A 22,514-nucleotide genomic window follows, 5' to 3' on the forward strand; every position below is an offset into this window, starting at 1 on the left:
ATTCCACCACCGCCACCACAAGATGAGCTTAGGAGATCTACCAGAGAAAGGAGACCTTTTAGCAGATATAATTCTCATGAATATGTGTTGTTAACAGATGGAGGAGAGCCAAAGTCCTACTGTGAGGCTCTAGAGTATGAGAATAAAGAAGATTGGTTGCGAGCCATGAAAGAGGAGATGGTGTCTCTGCATGAGAATCATACTTATGATTTAGTGAAATTGCCTAAGGGAAAGAGAGATCTAAAGAACAAATGGGTCTACAGGTTGAAGAGTCAGGAGCACAACTCACAACCAAAGTATAAAGCAAGATTGATTGTGAAAGAATTTAGTCAAAAGAAGGGTGTAGATTTTGAAGAAATTTTCTCTGTTGTGGTGAAAATGTCATCAATTCGAGTTGTTCTTGGTATTGCAACCAGTTTGAATTTGGAGATCGAACAACTTGATGTGAAGACAGCCTTCTTGCATGGCGACTTGGAAGAGGAGATCTATATGGAGCAAGCGGAGGGGTTCAAAGAAAATGGCAATGAAAATCTTGTATGTCGTCTCAAGAAGAGTTTGTATGGGTTGAAATAAGCACCGAGACAATGGTATAAGAAGTTTGACTCCTTCATGACAGACCATGAGTACCACAGGACTACATCTGATCACTGTGTTTATGTGAAAATTTTTTCAGATGGTGATTTTATTATTCTCCTGCTATATGTTTATGACATGTTGATTGTTGGTCGTGATACTGTGAAGATTGATAGGCTAAAAGGGGAGTTAAGTAAATCCTTTGCAATGAAAGATTTGGATCCGACTAGACAAATATTGGGATTGAAAATCTTACGAGATAGGCAAAATGAGAAGCTTTTGTTGTCTCAAAAAAATACATTGAGAAAGTACTCAACAGGTTTAACATGAATAAGGCTAAGGAAGTCTCAATTCCACTTACGGGTCACTTTAAACTGAACATCAAGCAGTGTCCTACAAGTGAGAAAGATAAAGAAGATATGAAAAAGGTTCCTTATGCCTCGGCTGTCAGTAGTTTGATGTATGCCATGGTTTGCACCAGACCAGATATTGCTGATGTTGTTGGAGTAGTCAGTCGGTATCTCTCTAATCCTGGTAAGGAGCATTGGAATGCTGTCAAATGGATTCTCAGGTATAGCAAGGGAACTTCTAGATTGTGTCTATGTTTCGGTAATGGTAAAACTATGCTAGATGGGTACACTGATGCAGATATGGCAGGTGATCTTGACAATGGGAAGTCCACATCTGGGTACTTGATGATCTTTGTAGGGGGAGCAGTGTCATGGCAAAGTAAGTTACAGAAGTGTATCGCCCTTTCTAGTACGAAGGCAGAGTATATTGCAATCACGGAAGCATGCAAGGAGACTTTTTGGTTGCAGAAATTTCTTCAAGAGTTGGGTATGAAGCAAGAGAAGTACAACCTTTATTGTGACAGTTAGAGTGCTATTCATTTGTGTAAGAACTCCAGTTTTCACTCTCGGTCCAAACACATTAATGTGAGATATCATTGGATTTGGAAAGTATTGGATTCCAAGTTATTGACACTTGAGAAGGTGCATACAGATGATAATGGTGCTGACATGTTGACCAAGGCATTACCTAAAGAAAAAACTCTTGTTTTGTAGACAGGGAGCAGATTTGACTATACCCCCCAAATGAGTTGGAAAGGGAGATTGTTGGACTTGTGTGGGCCAACCCAAAATACAAGTCACTAAGACTAGAGGGTTTCATGTGATGGAACGTTTGAGGTAGCCGCAAAAAAGTACTTTCACTTTTAGGTGTGAAGAATTTCAGCCGCACAAGTGAGGAGGGAAACGAAGAGAGAGAAAGAGTGAGAGCCAAAGAGAGAAAATTCTTTGCAACTTTGAAGCCTCAGTTGGAAGGTGATTTGAAATCCGATCGAGACGAAATTTTACACACGCAATACTCTTGTCAAACTCTACTTATCTACTGATTCAGATTTTAGATTTCCTCTTCGTTTTGTATCATCTTTCCAAACTCATCTCTTTGACAATTGTAATTTTTGGGGGTGATTTTGTAGCAGATTGGCTTGGTTGGTATTGGTGATATTGTTGTCATTCGAATATTTCGAATAGACCTGTGTATTTCCATTGTTGTGATAGTGGAGATTTTTGCCTAGACTAGGTCCCGTGATTTTTTTCAATTTGGATTTTTCACGTAAAAATCTTGGTGTCCTGTGCCTTTTATTTTTCTTGCATTTTATTATCACTGCTGGTATTATTATTTGGTGATTTGGTTTATTCCTGTTTTAACTGGTATTTGGGGAAAGAAAAATTTGTTCTGGGCTAACTCTGATATTGTGTGCCTGCACTGATACCCCCTTTCCCAACAACCACTTATGAACCTAAAAATATGTCTGTTTGCCAGGTCTTCTTCACGAAGTGGAACTGTTCCGAAAGCTTCACAATTGGATTCATCAAGAGAAGATTATATAAGTTTGCCTCAGGGTGAAGAAGAACTGAGAATTAGCTACATGGTACGAAAGATAATTGAGTGCATGCAAGATGATAAATACAGAAGAATTGGCATCCACGGAAAAGATGGAATAGGCCAGACAACCGTACTTAAAGCTTTGTTTTGCGCTCCCGAAATTAAAAATAAATTCAATTTTCTTATTCAGGTGACCATCTCAAGAAATTGGAGCAGGGAAAAGATTCAGCTTGAGATTGCAAGGCAGCTAGAGCTCACTGTGGAAGGCCCTAAATCTGGAGATGAACTTACGAGCAAGTTATTTCATGCACTGCAAAGCAAGAAGTATTTGTTGATACTTGATGACGTATGGGACAATATTAATTTGGAGGCACTAGGTGTTAATTTGGAGAGCCATTCTAGGTTAGTGGTGGCAACAAGATCTGTTCATATTTGCAAAATAATGGCCTTGGATCAACAGATAGAAGTAAGTGCCCTTCCTTGGAAAGAAGCATGGAATCTATTCCAAGAGCAGGTAGGAGGCCTCATTGATTCCCCCAATATAAGGCCTCGTGTGGTAGTAATAGTTTCAGAATGTGATGGTTTGCTATTGATGATAATTGTGATTGGAAGAGCCTTGGCTAAGGAAAATGATGTCTTGGGCTGGAGGCTTGTGCTGAGTAATCTTTCATCAGTTACCGAACTAAAATCTGGTGACACCGAAAGTCATGATGAAGTTCTACTCCAAAAGCTAACAGTTGGTTATGACAAATTGCATGACTATGATTTGAAGCATTGCTTCCTATATTGTGTTTTGTTTCCAGAGGATCACAACATTCAAATAACTGAGCTTATCAATTATTGGATCCAGGAAGGCCTTGTCACGGGGAATCCAGTAGATGCATCAAGGAAAGGGTTCAGAATTGTTTGGCATCTTACTGAAGCCTCTCTAGTGGAACGTGTTGATGGTATTTCAATTAAAATGCATAACTTGATAAGGGATTTGGCATCTTGGATCATCCTATCAGAAGATGGATCCTTGGATTTCTTGGTGGGAAGGAAATTCAACAAAGTTGGAAACCAAGAGCTGATGTTGGGACCAAGGACAAGATTAATTACATGCAGCCCCCAAAAGTTGCCCAGGGTAGAAGATCGCCTCTTGTCAAGAGCTGGGGCAGGTTTACCATTACCACCAACACAAAATGAATGGGAAGAAACTGAGATGATATTTCTCATGGATAATGGCATTTCAAAGCTACCCAAGGAACCAAATTGCCGCAAGTTAAAGATGTTGTTTCTTCAAAGAAACGGACGTCTTACAAGTTACAACTATACCTGAATCATTTTTCAACAGCATGCCTTGTCTACAAGTTGTGAATCTATCCAGGACAAATATAAGATCCTTACCATCATTACTTTACAACTTAAGTGGACTCCAAGCGCTAATTCTTTGCCATTGCCCATGCTTATCTGAGATTTCTCCCAGAGTTGGGGAGGTAAAGCCCATAGAGATTCTTGATCTGACAGGTACTGAGATTTATAGCCTACCTGATACCATTGGCAAATTATCATCTCTCAAGCATCTTCATGTATCTTTTTATGCATATGTGGATCACAAAAAGTATCATAATAAGCACAAAAAATTTGGTTCCTGGTGGTATATTTGCTAACCTTCAGTCACTGGAAGAATTGAGCATTGAAGTGCAACCCAGGGATACTCAGTGGAATACAGATGCAGAATTTGTTGCAGAGGAATTGAGCAATCTGAGCAATTTGGATACTCTTTGTATTTGTTTCCCCGAAATAAAGTTTCTAAAGACTTTCCTTGGATCCAGTCCTGCTTGGAAAGCTGATAATTTGAGGAAGTTCAAATTTGTCATTGGCCATGATATCAAAAGGTCGACATCTCGTGTCCCAAGACGTACAGAGCAGGATTATGATCAGGAACACAAGTGCTTGAGATATGTCAATACTGATATTGATCACATACCTAATGAAGTTAAGGATGTGACGCCCCGAAAAAAAAATGAGTTTGAGAACCCGGAAATTTTCTAATTTTCTAGGGTTTATTTTTTTAAACGCCCGCCTTTTCTACATTTTCTTGATTAGAAAAATTCCCCAGATAAAGTTTATGAGCAAAAATAGTTTTAAAATGATTTTTCTAGTATCGGTTAGTTTTTGAGAAATTAAAAGCGTATTTTGGACGTGGAACCCGCAAGTGCGGTAAATGCATTATATTTTTGACAACTTGTTGGAATTTTGTATTAAGTGATATTATTTTACAATGTGTTAAGATATTTGTATTGGAGAGACAAAAAGATAAGATTAAAACCCTAAAGGACCATTTGTCACAAAACCATTGGACCTTGACTTTTGACCAAGACTTTTCTAACTTTACTAAAACCAATTTGGACCCAATTTCTCTCCATTTTAGCTTGTCTTGGACGAAATTTTGAGAGAAAAAGAGAGAGAAAATTCATCATCTTGCACTTCAATTTCTTGTCCAAATTTTGAGTTCCAACCGATTAAATTGCAAATCACTCCATAAAACTTGCTAGCTAAGGAAGATTGAAGCTCTTGGTGGAGTTGTTTTGGAAGAAAAATCCCTAAGTCATTACCTTTCTTGATATTTGAAGGTATCATGTCTAGCAATCCTTTCTTTGTTCTTGATTATGCTAAATTAGTGACTTGTGATTGCTAAAGAGATGGTTTGATGGATTATATTTTGAGTTGTGGTTGGATGGATGAACTTTTATTATTTTTGGGGATTTTTCTGTTTTAATATGAGTATGATTATGTGGTTATGTATGATGATTGGAAATGATGTTTAATGATTCTAGAAGGTGGAAAAAGTGGAAGATTGCAAGTAAATTCTGTTTTGAAAGAAATCTGGAAAATTAGGGTTCTTGGTTCTTCATTCTGTCCGAAATTTTTGGTCCTAGATAGAGGCAGAATTGGCCTTATCTCAAAACATGAAAGTTGTAGGGAATGACATTTTAAAGGTTCCTACAAAATTTCAGGTCAATCGGAGTAGCGTAGAGTGAGAAAAGTCGAAATTACTATTGCTGTTCTGGTTTACCCGAAATTGGGATTTGCGATTGTAATTGGTTGTTTTGGCTGGAATTGCTTCCGAATTGGTTGTTGAGGCCTTCTGATGGAATTTAGCCCTGTTTCTTATCTTTCAGTTGGTTTTGGAATTTCTGGATTTGGACTTCGGTAGCCTGATTTATGATGTTTGTACCAGAATGCGATTCGTGAACCTGTTTTTCCTATTCTGGTGTAGTATCTTGCATTTTTGACCTGGTTACACTCGAAACTGGGTTGAGTGACCTTCTACAATATTGTAGCCTTATCTCTTAGCTTCCAAACGGTGGGTCTTGTACCTTCATCCGACCATCGTAGTGCCTTTGGCACCATTACCGCAAAATGACGTCAAAACTGTTTTTCTGGTTTTGAGCTTAACTTTCATTTCCGGACTTTTCCCTAGCTTGACTTGTCTTTGTACTACTTGGAGTTTGTTGAATGGCTATTGGATGAACTTGTTGTTGTGTGTGTACCTTTGGGTTGGAATGAGAAAAATAATGAAGCCATGATGGCTGGAAAAGTTAGCAAATTCAGGGGAAGTGCTGTCCGAACTTTGAAGGAATTTGTTTGCATTGAGTTTGTGATTTAAGACTTGGATTTGAGCAAGGCAATGATATTTGATGGATGATTTCTGAGCCATGGAGGTGAGTGACCCTAAACTATTTCCAAAGTACTTGTGAAATGTTTCTTGCATTAATTATTCGATTGCATATCATGCGTGCTTGCATGTGAATTCATGACATGATTTGGCTTCAATGAGTTCTGGGAAAGTCTTGTGCTGGACACCAACGTCTCCACCTTGTTTATGGTTCATGTTCATGGTTATCTGGAGCACCGATGTTGCTCCCACTTTCGTGAGTTCGTGAGTTAATGTTAAATGAAATATTTGAGCGTTGGGTGTTCAAGTGCTGTGATTTCACCGGCTCACGAGAGCACTAAACGGACATTTGATCTTGGAATCATGACATCATCGAAATCATCGAAATGCAACATTGTGAAATATATTTGTTTAATGATTTTCCTGGTTACTCGCTGAGCTTATAGGTCACCCCAAAAATATTTTATTCCCCTCCACAGGGCTCAAGGCGAAGGCAGGACTTGTTGTGCTTATTCACGTGTATGGATGGCCTATATTTTGTACAATTTGGATTTGGAATCATTTGATGTATAGGTGGGAATTGTTTTCCGCTGCATTTGTGACATGTAATTATTGGAGACTTGGATGTATATTTGTGGACCATGTGATGTATATTTGAGATTTATCTTGTAGTTTATTTGAGGACTTTAGTGAACGACTGAGTCCCGGCGAGAGTTGGGCAGGCGGCCCGCCGAACCCTCTGGTTCGCCTTAGGGGGAGGTGGGGTCGTCACAAAGGAAGTCCTCAAGTTGGCCACAGCCTTCTATCTTGATCACCATTCTAGGATCAGAAGCTTAACAGAGTTTGGCATTCAAATTATTAGACAACTGAAGTTCTGTACTGTAAGCGAATGTTCTGACATGGAGTCCATTGTAGATGGTGGCAGTATTATTGATGAAATTGCATTACCAAATCTATCTCACCTAAGTCTTCATTACTTGTGGAACTTGAACAAAATTTGGAAAGGTGAGATAACTGTTGAAAGTTTCAAGGCTTTAAAAGTTTTGTCGGTTCATACATGTCTGAGGTTGGAATTTGTTCTTTCATGCTCTATGGTACAATATTTTCCTAGCCTTGAAGACCTTATGGTAGAAGATTGTGCATCTATGACAGAAATCATACTATGTGAGATGTAGAAAGAGGTTTGTGCTGCTGAAATTCCAAAACTGAAAAAGTTGGAACTTCGTTATCTGACTCAGTTGGTTAGAATCTGTCATCAATCTTATCAGCATATTGAGCATCTCAATATTAAATACTGCCCAAAGTTTGAGTCCAACTAGCCTACTTGCAGTGAGTAGGCATGCACAGTGAAACCCTTTCTAGGGACCTCATCGATTTATGAATCTTGTGTGAGAAACAACTCAGTTTAATCAGTACAAGCAGATTGCTGAATAAAAATGTGTATCAAGCGGTGTTAAAAGTGTTCTCCTTTCTTTCTTCGTTGTACTTCATGATTTATTGTATTTGTATATATATGGATCCTTTGTCTAAAATTATTGCAATATGTTGTGGACATTTTGTAATTTTATTTTATTTTTTTAATCTCCCACCCTTCTCCACACCCATTTCAACCCCAACTGTCAGGTCCAAGATTCGAATCCAAATGTGACAGTGAAATGCTTCCTGACTATTGGACCAACCCTAACAGTTATTAGATTGTCGACACCATTTAAGAAGAATAATATTCATTCAATTATATGATTGTATTTGTATAAGCATGTTTTTGCGAGATGTAGAGTTGAATTTAGTCTATATAAACCAAAAGGAATTTGTTTATTATGATACATTTACTGAGAAACAGTTACTGTGAGAACTCGAAAATTTTCTTATTTTATCGAATATTACCAGTTTATTTAAATATTTATTTACTCATTTTCTCCGAATTATTCATTGCGATCATTTAAAATCCATTTATATGGAACGATGCCTCTTTTATACTTTTAAAGCGTTGTGTTGGAAAAAAATTCACTTTTCAAAAATTCGTTTAGTTCGGAACAACGAGTACATGTTTTTTGAGATTATACTTGAATCGGGAGTGTATTAATATTGGAGAGTTAAGAATGATTAATGGTAGATTAAGAAAGGTTAATTGAGGAATTAATACTCGACTTAAGTGAGGACTCACAAATTTTCTCATTTTAAATTCCTATTTCTAGCTTATTTAATTATTTACTTGGTCATTTACTCCGAATTTTATTTTCTAACCTCTTTGGACCTAATTACATGGGTCTATAGCTTAATTATATTTTTAATATGACTTGTTTCAAAATTTAATTTTTTGAAAACTCGTTAAGTGAGAATAGTGAACGCGCATTTGGAGACAGTAACCGATTTGAGGGTACAATAAGCTTGAAAATTGGGATACTTATATAATGGTGTTCAAATTAGGTATTTTTATGTTTAAGTACTCAATTGATAGTTAGTAATACTATCGTTATAAGAATTTCTTGGAGATTTCACTTTATCGCGCTTAAATTGGAACCACGCGTTTTCACACGCGCGATTTAATTGAGGGATTTTAGACCCTTATTTTGGGACATTTAAGATTGGATAATAATAGTATGAATGGAAGTACATTAGAGGTTTAGTGCACAAGTGAAACAAACCCGAAAGGAAACGAGCACGAAATGCGCGCATACGCGCACTCTTCTTAGTTGACTTTTGGAGCATTTTGGGCCACACATTCTTAGGCTTTTCATGGGAGCATCGCACCAGATCAAAACTCTCCACTGTATCACCTTAAACAGCTGTGCAACTCTTTCTTTTTCCCCTAAGACAGCCGGCCATTGAGCTTGCAAAACAACACCAAAGTTCTCCAAATTTCTTCACAAAATCTTCATCAATCTTCATCCAATTCACATCAAATTTCATCCACACTTGGCTTATTACTTGGAGAGTTTATCTAGCTCAGAAAAGGAGCTACTTTCCACGGTTTTTCTTGGACAAGAAAGGACCGAAATTTCTGCTTTGGAACATCAAACCAAGTAAGTGATGATCAAACCTTGGAAACTTGATTTATGGAAGTTATCTTACACATTTAAGCTCATGCATGCACATGGGTAGCTTGTTTATGATGGAAAAATGGTTGTGTGGGCTCTATGAACTCCTACCTTGGATATATGGACTGATTTGTGGTGTTTTGATGGTAATAATATTTATTTAGTGCTTAAACTAGTGGATTAATGTTGGGTTGTTGATAGAAACTCAAGGATGGTGCAATGACCAAAAGTGACCATTTTGCCCCTGCTTTGTTCGAGCACTTTGGTGTAAAATTTTGAGGTTCTAATGGCTTGTTTATGTTGTTTACATGTTATATTGAGTGTGTAAAAAGTTTCATTGAAAAATAACTTGATTTGGTCACTCAAATGTTGGAATTTCGGAAGCTTAGAAATCTGGAATTGGTTCCCGTCACTGCCCAGGCAGTCATCTTATTTTGGCTATAACTCATCGCTCCAATGTCGGAATCGAGTGCCGTTTGTGGCACTGAAAACTAGACATTCCCCGTTTTCTGTTGGTATAAAATTCATGTCCTGGTTCCACTTGAGCAAGCCAAACCATTCGTTTGAAATTTGCTATCCTGTTTCGTTGCTTCCTGGAAGGCAGCACATGAGCTGTAACTTGATGCTCACGAACGAGCTAGTTATGGATAGATTTTGAAAATGGTTTCTTCTGAGAAAATATATCCTTATGAGTCAATTTTCTAATGTCACCAACCATGCTCAATTCCGAGTTAAATTGAGTGATTTATGATCAAAATTCAAATCTGGTCTTGTGAAGGAATACCGTGCATTTGGACAGATTTGAAACTAACAATGATTTGGGACTTGTTATCCGAAGCTTCTTAGTGTAAATCACCTATCAAATGTACCTTGGACATATTCTAGACATTACCTACTAGAATGGACCATGTTTGAGATGTTTCTTGACCAAATGTTTGGAAACGGCAAAACGGAAGTTCAAAGGCAGCTTAGCCTTAGAATTTCTTGTGATTTCAACGGTCTCGTTAACCGATTTCCGTACATATTTTTATATGAAATTTGGTAAAGGAGTGTCCCTTATATGGTAGTATATTCATACCAAATTTGGTGCCGTTCCGAGTCTGTTTCGATACCTAACTAAAGTCCCAAAGTTTGGAACTTAAATCTGGAAAATTAGCTTAACAGTTTCGATTTTTCACCAACTTTGAGCTATCGTATCTCGGTGCTCAAAACTCCGATTCTTGATCCGATTGTTCTGTTCTAAACCTTACTTGTAACTCTAATTGATTTACAAATTTCAGAGGCTGGTTGGCAATGTGTGAATTTTACCGAATTTCCAAAGTTAGCGAAAAACTAACCCCGACACAATCCTAAGTACCCTGAAACAGTGACTTTGAGCCCATTTTTGAATACTTTCCATTTAGAATCAAGAAAAAGTGTCTTATAAGAACTTTTAGTACTTTCAAATAGGATTCCAAAGGTATCAAGTTTTCCAATTTTGGACTTGTAAAGAGTGAGATACGATTTTTCAAAGATTCATATCAAAACTGAAATTTCCAAAACTTACGGGAAATGGAGTTTTTCGAATTCTCCTTTTTCCCTCGATATCACTTGGACGTTTTATACTTGATTTCAAAGACGGAAAATTGATTGCTCTTGTGTTTTGAAACCCCGTCTTTGAACCTCGATTTACGAGTGATTGGAGTTCGTTTTTACGAGATTTTCTTGGAATGTGCACTAGTGCGATCTTTTCATTTATTAGGGTTATGAGTGATAGATCCTTATTAATTGCCCAGGCTCGCACGAGAACCTTCAAGAGGATCCCACAGTGAACGCCTAAAAGCTCCGAGTGACATTTCTTTCTTGTACTTGTATCGGTGAGTGTCAAGTGCATGTTTACTTGAACTCCTGTGAACTCGTTACATGCTTACCTGTTATCAATGCTTTGGGATTTGAAAATGGAGTCGAGTGTGTACTTTATCGCACTCGTTCTCATGCGAAAACAACAACTCATGCTTCGAATGCTTGATTATTTCAAATACTTGACCATAACAAATGCTGGAATGTATCAAATGCTTGAATTACATGAAATGGTATGATATGGCTGCATACGTCGCTATAGTGAATCTCCTCGACTCACAAATGTACATGGGGGACGCCCAAGTCTCACTGGCTAACCTTGGACTCGAGCCGGCATGGGCTTGGTCGGGTTCCTTGGCGAACCATGAGAAAACAAAAGCTTGACCTATTAAGAGGTCTTGCTTGGCATACTCGAGCAGTATCGCCTCAAACAAATGACAGGCGGGCCCGATACTGGGGTATGTAAGGTGAAAGGGGACAGGATAAGTGAAGTTCTACGGACTAAACTTACCCGATTGATGGAGTGTCAACTCGTGGAGGTTCATGATCGTGCAAGTGGAAAATAGCTCCTGAGAGCTCCTATATCCTTGAATTGTTTCTGTTTAATTTTCTCGCTCGAATTCTTATTTATTGAAATATTATAGCTCTACTTGTTAAATTGGGATTGTTACTTGAACAACATGCCTGCATGTGTGTACTTGGCCTCATGAGCGTTTTGCTCACCCTGTAGATTTGTTTTCCTTAACATGATTGGACATGGAGTGAACTTGGAGAAACCCCCTTGTGATGTACTTTTGGCTTAGGGTTCCTAATGTATTTTGGGCTAGACCTCTTATTGATTGTACTTTTGGACACCTAATGTATGATTGGGATATTCAATGTATTTGGATGTTGTATATGTTGGGATTTGAGGTAACTTTTGGAAATCCGATGTAAGGATTGAATCATTGATAGATGTATTGTTAAGTTCAAACGTTTCCGCATTTGCTTACTTTACTTCGTGGTAACGGCTAGTATTGTGTTAAGCTTGAATGGATATTGTCTTGAGTCCTGGTGAGAGTTGGGCAGGCATCCCGCGGATACCCTCTAGTTCGCCTTAGGGAGAAATGGGGGTGTCACAGTTACAACTAGTTTTACAACTTGTCATGACTCATTAAACCTTTATAGGTGAAACACGTACTCTTTTCTCTGATAACATAATTGCAGGGCTTTTGTAATTCTTATCAAACTATTAAAGTTTTTGGTAGAAAACTACTACAAGATTTATTAGCACGCATGGTTGTATATGATTATCATTAAGAATCAAAAGAAGATTAACGTTCTATATTCTAAGCTGGCATCTCTGTAAAAGATCTATTAGTAGAAAATGTTGCAACTAATAGTAGTCGATCCAAAGACAGTAACCATAAGGCCATAATCCAAACAAAAATACACTGCTAAATTCAGCAAATCACGCAAACATAAATGTTCTGCTAATTATATTCTTGTGCAAATAATCATCGATACACCCAAAAAGCACATACCCCATATACAAATACAGTAAAACGTCTGAAAAAGCATCTAGGGAAATCAAATGGCTCTTTTTAAACAGTTTAGGCCGTGGATGTGAAGTTAAAGTTGGTACATGCGATTTGAGATTCCAAAAAGCGTAAAGGTGAAGCCCAACCTTGAAGTTGCCAAATCAAATTGTAAGACTAAATTTCCAACTGATAACCACCAATCACAATTGGGGTTCTGGGATTCAAAAGCTGTTAATAATGGTTCACCCTAAAATCATTGGCTTAGACCAGAATTTGACAAAAGCGGATCAATATTTTGGGCTGAAGCAAAATAGCCAGAATTTGACAAAACTGCATCAACCATTTCAGTTAACACATGATTTTTCCTTTCAACTGCACCATTTTATTGTGTTGTATAAGGAGCAGTAACTTCATGTTTTATCCTGGTAAACTCAAAATAGTTAGCATCATAATATTCTCCACCTATATTGGGCCTTAAATATTTCACTAATAATTCATGATAAAATTCAACTTCACTCATATATTTTACATTTATGCATGACTTCACCATTTAAATACAGCAGATAAACATGACAATATCTAGCGAAATCATTTATGAAAAGTGAAACAATATTTATTTTCTCCAAAAGTAGGTGTGCCATTAAGTCACATGGATCACTATGAATCAAGTCCAAACTTTGAAACTTCTTTCAACTTCAGGAAATGGAATTCTTGTGATTTTTGTTAACATGCATGTATTGCACTTTTCTTCAATTTTGTCACAATATGAAGCAAATAAGGAACTGTAATGTTATGGTGGTGTATCAACAATATTTGGTTTAGAATAGAAGGGTGAAGTCATTTTTGGCTTAGGATAGAATTTAACAAAAATGCATCAATGATTTGAGTTAACACATGATTTTTCCTTTCAGTTACACCATTTTATTGTGATCTATAAGGAGCAGTAACTTTATGTTTTATCCTAGTAGACAGAAATAGTTAATATTATAATATTCTCCACCTCTATCGGGCCTTAAGCATTTCACAAATATTTCATGATAAAATTCAACTTCACTCTTATATATTTTAAATTTACTCATGACTTCACCTTTTAAATGGATTAAATAAACATGACAACATCTACAAAAATCATTTATAAAAGTAACAGAATATTTATTTCCTCCTAAAGTAGGTGTGCCATGTAAGTCACATGCATCACTATGAATCAAGTCCAAAACTTTGAAACTTCTTTCAACTTTAGGAAATGGAATTCTTTTGATTTTTGTTAACATGCATGCATTGCACTTTTCTTCATTTTTGTTACAATATGAAGCAAATAAGGAGCTGTAATTTTATTGTGGCGTATCAACGATTTTTGGTTTAGAATAGAAAGGTGAAGTCATATTTGGCTTAGGATAGAATTTAACAAAAATGCGTCAACGACTTGAGTTAATGCATGATTTTTCCTTTCAATTACACCATTTTATTGTAATGTGCAAGGAACAGTAACTTTATGTTTTATCCTAGTAGACGGAAATAGTTAATATTATAATATTCTCCACCTCTATCGGACCTTAAGTATTTCACAAATATTTTATGATAAAATTCAACTTCACTCTTATATATTTTAAATTTATTCATGACTTCACCTTGTAAATGCAGCAAATAAACATGACAATATCTATAGAAATCATTTATAAAAAGAAACAAAATATTTATTTCCTCCTAAAGTAGGTGTGCCATGTAAGTCACATGCATCACTATGAATCAAGACCAAAACTTTGAAACTTCTTTCAACTTCAAGAAATGGAATTCTTGTGATTTTTGTTAACATGCATATATTGCACTTTTCTTCAATTTTGTCACAATATGAAGCAAATAAGGAACTGTAATGTTATTGTGGTGTATCAACAATTTTTGGTTTAGAATAGAAAGGTGAAGTTGTTTTTGGCTTAGGATAGAATTTAACAAAAGTGCATCAATGATTTGAGTTAACACATGATTTTTCCTTTCAGTTACACCATTTTATTGTGATCTATAAGGAGCAGTAGCTTTATGTTCTATCCTAGTAGACGGAAATAGTTAATATTATAATATTCTCCACCTCTATCGGGCCTTAAGCATTTCACAAATATTTCATGATAAAATTCAACTTCACTCTTATATATTTTAAATTTATTCATGACTTCACCTTTTAAATGCAACAAATAAACATGACAATATCTACAAAAATCATTTGTAAAAAGTAACAAAATATTTATTTCTTCCTCAAGTAGGTGTGCCATGTAAGTTACATGCATCAGTATGAATTAAGTCCAAAACTTTGGAACTTCTTTCAACTTCAGGAAATGGAATTCTTGTGATTTTTGTTAACATGCATGTATTGCACTTTACAATATGGTAGTAGTTCAAGTTTCATCATTTCTTACATTCTTTTATATTTAACGTGACCAAGCCTATTATACCATAAACTAGAAGAAAACTCAACCAAATATGCAGAAACATTATTATTCTTATTATTAGCAGTAGCAAGTACATTTAACTTAAACATCCTATTGTGAAAATAACCCTTGCCTACATACAGACCACACTTGGATAAGATAACTTTGTTACCCATCAAAATAAATCTAAAACCAAACTTGTTTAACAAACTACCCAACACTAGGTTCTTCTAACTTCCAACACGCAGAGTATATTAGTCAAAGTTACTACATTTTTGGAAGTGAACTTTAATTCTACTTCACTCACCCTTGAACTGAAATGGTAGTAAAATTTTTCATATCGACCACGGTGCCTTCATCTATCAGTTTCACGATCATGAAAAACTCCACATGCAAATGTGATATATAGCACCGAAATTAATCCACCAAACAAAATCATTTTCAGCCACATTAATTTCAGAAACCATAGCAACCAGATTTTTGTTTGCTTTGTTGCAAAAGTCTTGTTTCTCCTATTTCTTCTTAAGAATCTTGCAAATTGCTCCGTAATAGATCTATTATCTACCATTTTATAACTATTAAAAGAGGAGATAAGAAACTTCTTATTTGTTGCATCTTCTTGCATATATTTGGATTCCAATTGCTCCCAAAGTTCCATAGTAATTGGAATTGAATGGTAGACATTGAACAAATCATCGCTCATATTGTTGAGGCTATAAGCGTGGCAAATCGCATTATCATTCTCCCACTTTTGGCGTTTGTGGATGTCCTCAAGAGCTTCTTCATCAGGATTGACAATCAAGGGTTTTGGATTGGTAAAAACATAGACTACTTGAAAAGCAGTAAGGAAGAAATGAACACATTTTTGCCATCTAATAAAGTTCCTTCCATCAAATCTTTTTATCTTGATAATGTTGGATGCTAATTCTTTCAATGTACCAACGATTGCGGAAGAACAAATTAAAGCCTGAAGATTGTTGAGGATATTAAAAAAGAAATGGCTAAATATTACATAGTATAAGATACAAAAGTTGGGTTCAAATCATGATTCTAAATCACTTTCCTTTAGGTTTTATTTGTACAGTTTTGTGTATAACAGAACTTGGACAGCTATCCTTTAGGTTAATTTGAAGTTTGCTTATTTTCAACTCTTATATAAAGTAAGACAAACCTAATTGAACAATGGTGCATTTTATAGAGAATTCAGGTGATTAGGAAAGTAATTTTCTGCAACAAACCACCCTCTTAATTAATCTTATATAGATGAGATTGTTATGAACTAAGAGTTGCAACTTTTGTCCAACGATTTGATGTCTATTCCTTGATTAAGTTTTAGACCATTTGGAGGGGTATAATGTGACGCCCCGAAAGGATGAGTGTGAGAATCCGAAAATTTTTATATATTTTTGAGACATTATTTTGTTTCCTTGTCTATAATTTTATGCCTTTCTTCAATATATTAATTTCCTATACATTTGTATAAGGGAATATATTTTCAAATTATTTCCTTGATACAAGTTAGTCCACGTTAAGTTTGAAGTGTATTATGGACGTGCGACCCACTAGTGCGGTAAATGCAATATATTTTTGACAACTTGTTGGAGGTTTGTATTAAGTGATATTATTTTACAAGGTGCTAAGAGATTTGTATTAGAGAGACAAAAAGATAAGCTTTAAGCTAAAAGGTGAGAAGTGTCACCATTCAATTCATCCTTGGACTTTTGACCAAGATATTTTTACCTTCTTAAAGCTAATTTTGTCCATTTTATTTCTTCATTTGAAGCTCTATTGGCCGAACTCCTTAGGGAGAGAAAAGAAAGAAACCTCCAACTTCTTTCTTCAATTTCTTGCCTTGATCTCACAAACCAACTGCTAAAACTTTGATTTGCTCCATAAAAATCTTTCTCTTGGTAGGATTAAGGTGAGTGGTGAAGTGGTTTGAGAAACAAAGGTGCTAAGTTGCTTGTTGTCTTGAGGTTACAAGGTGAGTTGTTAAGAATCTTTCCCTTTAGCTTTGCTAATGTTCAATTGGTGGCTTTAGTGGTTTAATATGATGACATATGGTGTGATTATGGTTGGAAGTGAAGGTTTGATGAATTTTGATTTATTCTTGTTATTTTTCTGTTTTGTATGAGGATCATGGTTTGATCATGGTATGATGGCTGGTAATGGTGTAAAATGAAGCTTATATATGTTAGTTGAAGTTGGTTGCGGAAAATTTCAGCTTTGTGCGGAAATTTCAGGTTTGGGTTTCAAATCTGTCCTGTTCTGACCGGATTTATTTGAGCATGTTAGAGGCCGAATCAGGCTTAGGTTAAAACATGAAAGTTGTAGCAAATGGTGTTAACTAGCTGTCTGTAAAATTTCAGCTCGATCTGATAACTGTAGCCTGTGAAATGATCGAAATACTCTTGACTGTTCATGAACCCTGTTTCGCGCCCAGATTTCTGTTTTCGTGGGGTTTCCCATTTTTGACCATGAAAATGCATGATTGGGCCTTGGAGGTCTTCATAAGAATTGTAGGTTTATGTCTTGGTTTCAAAACGCTATAAGATTCGTTTCAATCCGATAAGGGTAGCTTCAGTTATGGATATTGTACCGAAAGGTGTTAAACGGAACTTTTATATGTTAATTGCGATCGTTGCGGAAAATTTATGCTTGAGGGAATGAATTCCGGTTTCTAGGGTTTAATTGGGGGGTTTTTCTAATGGTGGCTCTTAAGCTTCTAATTAGCTTTGATTGAGGGATATTGTGGCTTAATTGGAGGTATTTTATTGCTTATTAACCGTATGTGTGATTGGTGATATATTGTAGGTTGGAAATGAAGCATTTATGAGGAAATGCTGTCCGAACTTTGAGAATGTATGATTGCTTTGAGTTTGTGATTTAGGGCTTGGACTCGGGCAAGGTAATGATATATGATGGATGGTTTCTGAGCCGTGGAGGAGAGTGACCCTCAACTATTTCCCAAGTACTTTTGAAATGTTTCTTGCATTATTTACTCGACTGCATATCATGCGTGCTTGCATGTGAGTTCATGACATGATTTGGCTTTAATGAGTTCTTGGAGAGTCTTGTGCTGAACACCAACGTCTCCACCCTGTTTGTTGTTCATGACATGATCTGGAGCACCAACGTTGCTCCCCCTTATTGTTTAATGTTAAGTGATCTATTTGAGCGTTGGGTGTTTAAGTGCAATGATTTCACTGGCTCACTAGAGTAATAAACGTATATTTGATTACTGATTCATGACATCATTGAAATGAACTATTGAGAAACTGATTTGATGACTGCTTTTATTGGTTACTCACTGAGCTTCTAGCTCACCCCAAAAATATTTTATTCCCCTCCATAGGGCTCGTGGCGAAGGAAGGCTTGTAGTACTCATTCACGTGACTGGATGGCATATATCTTGTACAGTTTGGATTTGGAATCATGTTATGTATAGTTTGGGGAATTGTTTCCGCTTCGCTTATGACATGTAATTATTGGAGAATTTGATGTAATATTTGAGATTTATATTGTAATTTATTTGAGAACTGTAGTGACTAACTGAGTCCCGGCGAGAGTTGGACAGGTGGTCGCCGAACCCTTTGGTTCGCCGAACCCTTTGGTTCGCCTTAGGGGGAGGTGGGGCTGTCATATATAAACCGCCAAAACTTGAAAAGTTGTCAAAATAGAAAAATTGAATATTTTGACAGTTACTAAGGATCTGCCCGCATATCCAACTAGATAGAATTTCACAACTCTCTGGACAGAATCAAGTCCAGGAATCCAGTTCAATTACAATTGAATTCACGGCTAGATTATGGATCCACTGATGGATCAACAAGGATCTGTCCACAGATCCTTTATAAATTTTGGAAATTTCTAACAATATGTACTTAGAATTTGTATGTATTCTGGATTATATAAATTTGACCCTTGTGCAAGTGTAGTTAAATATCGATTTTTATGCTTAAAATTTTGTTGCAGTTATTTTTTAAGCATGTTTTCAAACCAATAGTGAAATTGGTAAACTGAATTTAGATTATAAATCAAACTGTAAGTCCGTTAATATGATGGAAAAGTGTTGTAGAAAAGTCACATTATTTGATTGAATTGTTTTTGTTGAACATTTTCTAAAATAATGGTCATGTATATATGTAAAATAGACTGAATGGGTTGTTCATTATTGTTCCAACAGTAGACTTTTATCCTGTGCTCGTCCAGAAAAAGGTTGCACTATTAACGGTAATATTGGCCATAACAATCAAATTTATGAGGCTTATTTATTCTTGACTTTTCTACTTTGTTTGTTCCATTTTTGAGTAAAATATTTTTGGCATAATTTTTTGTAGGAACTCTAAGGATAACTTTAGAATAATGTTTGTTGTCAGAATTTTCTTTTAATATTTTAAGCCATTTATCTTGACAAGGGTTGATTTTGTAACCATATACTTAAAGTAACGGATTTCAGTGTAATTCTTAGAATAGAAGGGGTACTAAATGAAATTTTTGGAAACCGTAGGGGAGTTTAAGGTTTCTGAAATTATGCCAAGATAAAAGGACACTTGTTCTCCAATGCCGCAAGTATTTTACCTCACAAGGCAATGCAAGCGTGCAAGGGCCACGACCATTAAGTAGTTTAGAGACACATATTTTTGTATTTTCATTTTTCTAACCAAAACTTTTTAATTTTTGTAAATTTGCCACGTAAAATTGACAAACACTATGCTAATCAAATTGATTGGTAAATGTGAAATTTATTATGAATCTATTTTCATGTCCATGTGAATTCTGTATGTGAAAAATTTCACTATAAATGGTTCGTTTGGATTCTGTGTTTTGGAGTATTTCTAGAATTTAAAATTTTTATGTATTTTTTAATAAATTTATTAAATATTTTCTATCACCCACCACCACGACCAGTAGCCATCCTCCCCTTTTTTTTGCCCTTTTTCTCTTTCCCTCCCTTTTCTCTTTCTTCTTTCCCCTGCCAAAGTAAGGAAAAGAGGGGAGATGGGATGGCAAGGGAAAGGGGAGTAAGAGAAAAGGGTTGAGGAGAGAGAGAGAAAAAAAATAAAAATAAAGAAAAGAGGGGAGGGGAGGGTAGTGGTTAAAGAATATTTTATTTTAATTTTTCATGTATTTATTAGGGAGAAATACCTCGAGAGAACGCACTAAAGAGCCTAATATGTAAGTAAGGAATCCGACTCTGACCCAAAAACTTAACCTATTAGGTTTCGTGCCTTTACTTATATATTAACCACTCTTTCTTTATCTCTCGAACCAATGTGAGACATAATTCTTTACTCATGAACCTAACAAATCTCCCCCTTTTTGAGTAACCCATTACATTAAATCTAATGTGAGACATAATTCTTTACTCATGAATCTAACAAATCTCCCCCTTCACGAGTAACTTCTTACGTTAAATCCAAATTTACAAGCTTTTCTCCAATCCCACTTTAATACTCAACACAATCTCACCTTAATATCTAAGGTCACCTTTTCTTCCAATCATGAATATACTATTTTTCGACATCCAAACTAGATTCTGAACCCCTCCCAACCCTTGACTCTTTGGTCTAACACCAACCGAATCCCTTGTCAAACCCTTGGCGTACCTGGTCGAATACCAACCAAACTCCTTGACACTTCGGTCCACCATCAAGAAGAAAATTTTCACTAGTCCAATTTCGAGGAGAATCCACTTGCCCATGAGTAACCTAGTCGAGCAACTTGAAGCTCTGATACCATTTGTTAGGGTATCAGGTCAACTATTTAAAATAGAAAAAGAAAAAAAATCAACAATTTAATAGAAAGTAATAACTAGCACGAATGATGAGAAATGCACAAGAAATAATGTGATTCAACTTAATCACCAAACCTACATCCACGGAGAGAAAAACTGTTTTTACTATGAGAAAAAAAAATACTACAAGCCTACAAATTGATTCTCAAGCCCAACGCTTGTATAACTCTCTTACCTACTAAGAAGTCTCTCACTCCTTTCTTGTGAGTCTTTGTAGTATGCCAATCTATCTATTTATAGAGAGCATTATTTGGCCAGAAAAATAAATAACAATAGGAAACAAATACTAATTCCTAAACTTATACAAAATAGGAAATAACTTCTAAATTCTAAATAAAATAGGAAATTACTTGGCTACTACTTGAAGCAATTAAAACCAATTAGGAGATTAGTTATTTCTCACACAAAATAAGGATCTTGACTAAAAGAAATTAAGTCAATTTCCTAACAATCTCCACCTTGGCGAATATTTCTTTTAGCAAACATAGCAAACCATCCCAAAAACTCCATTTGCTTTTTTACCACCAAATTCCTTAGTGCCTAGACGATTTTGTTTTCAATTGATTCAATCAGCAAATGAACGTGTATAGCTAACTGAGTCCAACATCTAGTTGACTCATGAGAGGAGCCTCAATTCACCCTCTCCCGTAGAAGGATTTTTCCTCTCACCACCATTTGTAATTTGGGAGCATCCTTGGATCCCTTTCCTTGAGCTATGCTCCCAAACCATTGAGGTATTCAAATGGTCCAAATTACCATACTTCTTCCCCATCAACAAGACCGTCTCGCCATGTATGATTTTCAAGACTCCACTTGTAGTCGAAAAGTTGTAATCCTCAGAGTCTAACTAGCTCAAATAAATTAGATTCTTTCGTAACTTTGGGACATAAGCCACACCACTCAAAGAATGAATCTCTCCATTCAGCATTTTGATTTTCACTACTCTAACACCTTAGACTTCACAAGTAGGTCCATCACCCAAGGACACAAAACCTACATTCTTTCTTTGGAGTGTATCAAAATAGCTTAACTTGGAACAAACATGTGAAACACATCTAAAATCTAAAATCCAACCATCACGAGAAGAAGTATTACTACCTTTGGAGATTATGAGAATATCTCCACCCGATATATATCCAGCGATATCGTTATACTCTTTCTCATCATTTTTCTTTCGATAAGGGCAATCTCTTTTGATATAGTCAAACTCATGACAACCAAAGCACTGGACTCCACCCTTTCTCTTAGCTTTTGAATCACCTACCTTAGATTCACCGCTAAGTTTTTTTCTTCTTTTATTCTCACCTCGAGCAATTAATGCAGTTTCTTGTGTCACATCCTAGTTTACCTTCTTTTGCTTTTCATGATCTAACAAAGATGGCTGCACATTCTCTAACTGTAAGTGTCCTTCCCATAAAACAAGACCGTCATGACACTTTCGTAAGAATTAGAGACTAAGGTAAGAAGTAAAAGGGTCTTAATTTTTTCCTTAATGTATATACCAACATTTTGGAGTTAATCCAATATTCTGTTGAATGTATTCATATGATCCATGAGGCTGCCACCCTCCTCCATCTTTAACGTATAAAGTTGTCACTTCAGATGCAGTTTATTGGATAAACTTTTAACTAGATAAAGTGACGGGTTTTTGATATGAGTACAAGTTTAATTCCGAAATATACCCATTTTTAGTGCAAGTATACATGTCAAATTAGTAGTTTAGGGCAAATATCAGGTCGATGCCACAGGGAGCAACTTACATATACTAAGACCTTA

At 36.0% G+C, this 22,514-nt stretch overlaps 1 protein-coding gene across 1 annotated transcript; it reads left to right on the forward strand.

Annotated features, from left to right (window-relative positions):
* The first annotated feature begins 992 nt into the window (after window positions 1-992).
* On the forward strand, window positions 993-7,443 carry LOC113710018 (disease resistance protein At4g27190-like). The gene is made up of 6 exons (XM_072065646.1): window positions 993-1,426; window positions 2,401-3,732; window positions 3,830-4,031; window positions 4,120-4,394; window positions 6,948-7,218; window positions 7,300-7,443. Exons 1-6 carry the CDS (start codon window positions 993-995, stop codon window positions 7,441-7,443), a joined length of 2,658 nt encoding a protein of 885 aa, XP_071921747.1.
* The last annotated feature ends 15,071 nt before the right edge of the window (window positions 7,444-22,514 follow it).

Source organism: Coffea arabica, chromosome 9e (genome assembly GCF_036785885.1).
Source record: "Coffea arabica cultivar ET-39 chromosome 9e, Coffea Arabica ET-39 HiFi, whole genome shotgun sequence".
Lineage (NCBI taxonomy): Eukaryota > Viridiplantae > Streptophyta > Magnoliopsida > Gentianales > Rubiaceae > Coffea > Coffea arabica.

Bases quoted from the DNA above. Each gene is read 5' to 3' on its own strand.
- LOC113710018 (XM_072065646.1), top strand. From the start codon at position 993: ATGAAAAAGGTTCCTTATGCCTCGGCTGTCAGTAGTTTGATGTATGCC. The intron at 3,733-3,829 runs GTTGTTTCTTCA...GAATCTATCCAG, and splicing joins AATTGCCGCAAGTTAAAGAT to GACAAATATAAGATCCTTAC. The intron at 7,219-7,299 runs GTACAATATTTT...TGTGAGATGTAG, and splicing joins TTGTTCTTTCATGCTCTATG to AAAGAGGTTTGTGCTGCTGA.